This window comes from Manacus vitellinus, unplaced genomic scaffold (genome assembly GCF_001715985.3).
Source record: "Manacus vitellinus isolate BGI_N305 unplaced genomic scaffold, ASM171598v3 ctg7180002438772_pilon, whole genome shotgun sequence".
Classification (NCBI taxonomy): Eukaryota; Metazoa; Chordata; class Aves; order Passeriformes; family Pipridae; genus Manacus; species Manacus vitellinus.
In genome coordinates, this window is record NW_021938779.1 from 1 (window position 1) to 3013 (window position 3013).

Sequence of the window (3013 nt, forward strand, 5' to 3'; positions counted from 1 at the left end):
CATCCCCACCACTCTCCAGGCCCTCCAGCCCGTTCCTCCCCCATCCCAGAGCATCCCTGTCCAACCCTTTCCCAGGAACACCCCACGGGACACACCACCCCGGGCTCTGTGAGCTCCAGGCCGTCCCATCCAGCCCTTCCCTCACCCCCCAGAAGGAGCCCCTGGAGGAGCTCGGGGTGCTGGGACAGGACCTGCCCCTCTGGATCCCTCTGGATCCCTGTGGATCCCTCTGGAACCCTCTGGAACCCTCTGGATCCCTCTGTATCCCTCTGTATCCCTGTGGATCCCTCTGGATCCCTCTGGAACCCTGTGGATCCCTCTGAAACCCTTTGGATCCCTGTGGAACCCTCTGGATCCCTGTGGATCCCTCTGAATCCCTCTGGATCCCTGTGGATCCCTCTGGAACGCTCTGGATCCCTCTGGATCCCTCTGGAACCCTCTGGAACCCTGTGGATCCCTCTGGAACCCTCTGGATCCCTGTGGAACCCTCTGGAACCCTGTGGATCCCTCTGGAACCCTCTGGATCCCTCTGGAACCCTCTGGAACCCTCTAGATCCCCGTGGATCCCTCTGGATCGCTGTGGAACCCTGTGGATCCCTCTGGATCCCTCTCTATCCCCCTGGAACCCTCTGGATCCCTGTGAATCCCTCTGGATCCTTCTGGGTCCCTCTGGAACCCTCTGGAACCCTGTGGATCCCTCTGGAACCCTCTGGAACCCTGTGGATCCCTCTGGAACCCTCTGGAACCCTCTCTATCCCTCTGGAACCCTCTGGAACCCTGTGGATCCCTCTGGAACCCTCTGGATCCCTCTGGATCCCTGTGGATCCCTGTGGAACCCTCTGGATCTCTCTGGAACCCTTTGGATCCCTCTGGAACCCTGTGGATTCCTGTGGAACCCTCTGGAACCCTGTGGATTCCTGTGGAACCCTCTGGAACCCTCTGGATCCCTCTGGAACCCTCTGGATCCCTCTGGAACCCTCTGGATCTCTCTGGAACCCCGTGGATCCCTCCGGAACCCTCTGGATCCCTGTGGATCCCTCTGGATCCCTGTGGAACCCTCTGGATCCCTCTGGATCTCTCTGGAACCCTCTGGATCCTCTGGATCTCTCTGGATCCCCGTGGAACCCTCTGGATCCCTCTGGATCCCTGTGGATCCCTCTAGAACCCTCTGGATCCCTGTGGATCCCTCTGGAACCCTCTGGATCCCTGTGGATCCCTCTGGAACCCTCTGGATCCCTGTGGAACCCTCTGGATCCCTGTGGATCCCTCTGGATCCCCCTGGACCCCTGTGCCAGTCCTGTGGGCAAGCCTCTGGACTCCCCTGTGGATCCTCTGGAACCCTGTGGATCCCTCTGGATCTCTCTGGATCCCCGTGGAACCCTCTGGATCCCTGTGGATCCCTCTGGATCTCTCTGGATCCCTGTGGAACCCTGTGGAACCCTCTGGATCCCTGTGGATCCCTGTGGATCTCTCTGGATCCCTGTGGATCTCTCTGGATCCCTGTGGATCTCTCTGGAACCCTGTGGAACCCTGTGGATCCCTCTGGATCTCTCTGGATCCCCGTGGAACCCTCTGGATCCCTGTGGATCCCTGTGGATCCCTCTGGAACCCTGTGGATCTCTCTGGAACCCTGTGGAACCCTGTGGAACCCTGTGGATCCCTCTGGAACCCTCTGGAACCCTGTGGAACCCTCTGGAACCCTGTGGATCCCTCTGGAACCCTCTGGATCCCTATGGATCCCTCTGGATCCCTGTGGATCCCCCTGGAACCCTGTGGATCCCTCTGGATCTCTCTGGATCCCTGTGGAACCCTGTGGAACCCTCTGGATCCCTGTGGATCCCTCTGGATCTCTCTGGATCCCTGTGGATGCCTCTGGATCCCCGTGGATCCCTCTGGATCCCTCTGGATCCCTCTGGAACCCTGTGGATCCCTCTGGATCCCCCTGGATCCCTGTGGATCCTTCTGGAACCCTGTGGATCCCCCTGGAACCCTCTGGATCCCCGTAGATCCCTCTGGATCCATCTGGGTCCCTCTGGATCCCTCTGTATCCCTGTGGAACCCTCTGGATCCCTCTGGATCTCTCTGGATCCCCGTGGATCCCTCTGGATCCCTGTGGAACCCTGTGGAACCCTCTGGATCCCTCTGGATCCCTCTGGATCCCTGTGGAACCCTGTGGAACCCTGTGGATCCCTCTGGAACCCTCTGGATCCCTGTGGATCCCTCTGGATCTCTCTGGATCCCTGTGGAACCCTCTGGATCTCTCTGGAACCCTGTGGATCCTTCTGGAACCCTCTGGATCCCCCTGGAACCCTCTGGATCCCCGTAGATACCTCTGGATCCTTCTGGGTCCCTCTGGATCCATCTGGAACCCTCTGGATCCCTGTGGAACCCTCTGGATCCCTCTGGAACCCTCTGGATCCCTCTGGAACCCTCTGGATCCCTGTGGAACCCTCTGGATCCCTGTGGATCCCTCTGGAACCCTCTGGATCCCTGTGGATCCCTGTGGAACCCTCTGGATCCCCGTGGATCCCTCTGGAACCCTCTAGAACCCTGTGGATCCCTCTGGATCCCTGTGGAAGCCTCTGGATCCCTGTGGATCCCTCTGGATCCCTCTGGATCCCTGTGGATCCCCGTGGATCCCTCTGGAACCCTCTGGATCTCTCTGGATCCCCGTGGATCCCTCTGGATCCCTGTGGAACCCTGTGGATCCCTCTGGATCCCTCTGGATCCCTGTGGATCCCTCTGGATCCCTCTGGAACCCTCAGGAACCCTCTGGATCCCCGTGGAACCCTCTGGATCCCTCTGGAACCCCGTGGATCCCTGTGGAACCCTCTGGATCCCTCTGGATCCCTCTGGAACCCTCTGGAACCCTCTGGATCCCCGTGGATCCCTGTGGATCTCTCTGGATCCCCGTGGATCCCTGTGGATCCCCGTGGATCCCTGTGGATCGGCACTCACGCTCCATCTCCTCCTCGGGGAGCTCCTCGGGCCCGGCCAGCGGGAGCAGCAGGAC

At 60.4% G+C, this 3013-nt stretch overlaps 1 protein-coding gene across 1 annotated transcript; it reads left to right on the forward strand.

Annotated features, from left to right (window-relative positions):
* Positions 1-553: 553 nt before the first annotated feature.
* On the forward strand, positions 554-2326 carry LOC115307406 (protein RNA-directed DNA methylation 3-like; the record flags this gene model as incomplete). Its single annotated transcript, XM_029959276.1, has 3 exons — positions 554-1029; positions 1296-1862; positions 2007-2326. Coding segments are annotated over 3 exons (1363 nt in total), but the record flags the coding sequence as incomplete, so codon positions are not given.
* Positions 2327-3013: the final 687 nt, after the last annotated feature.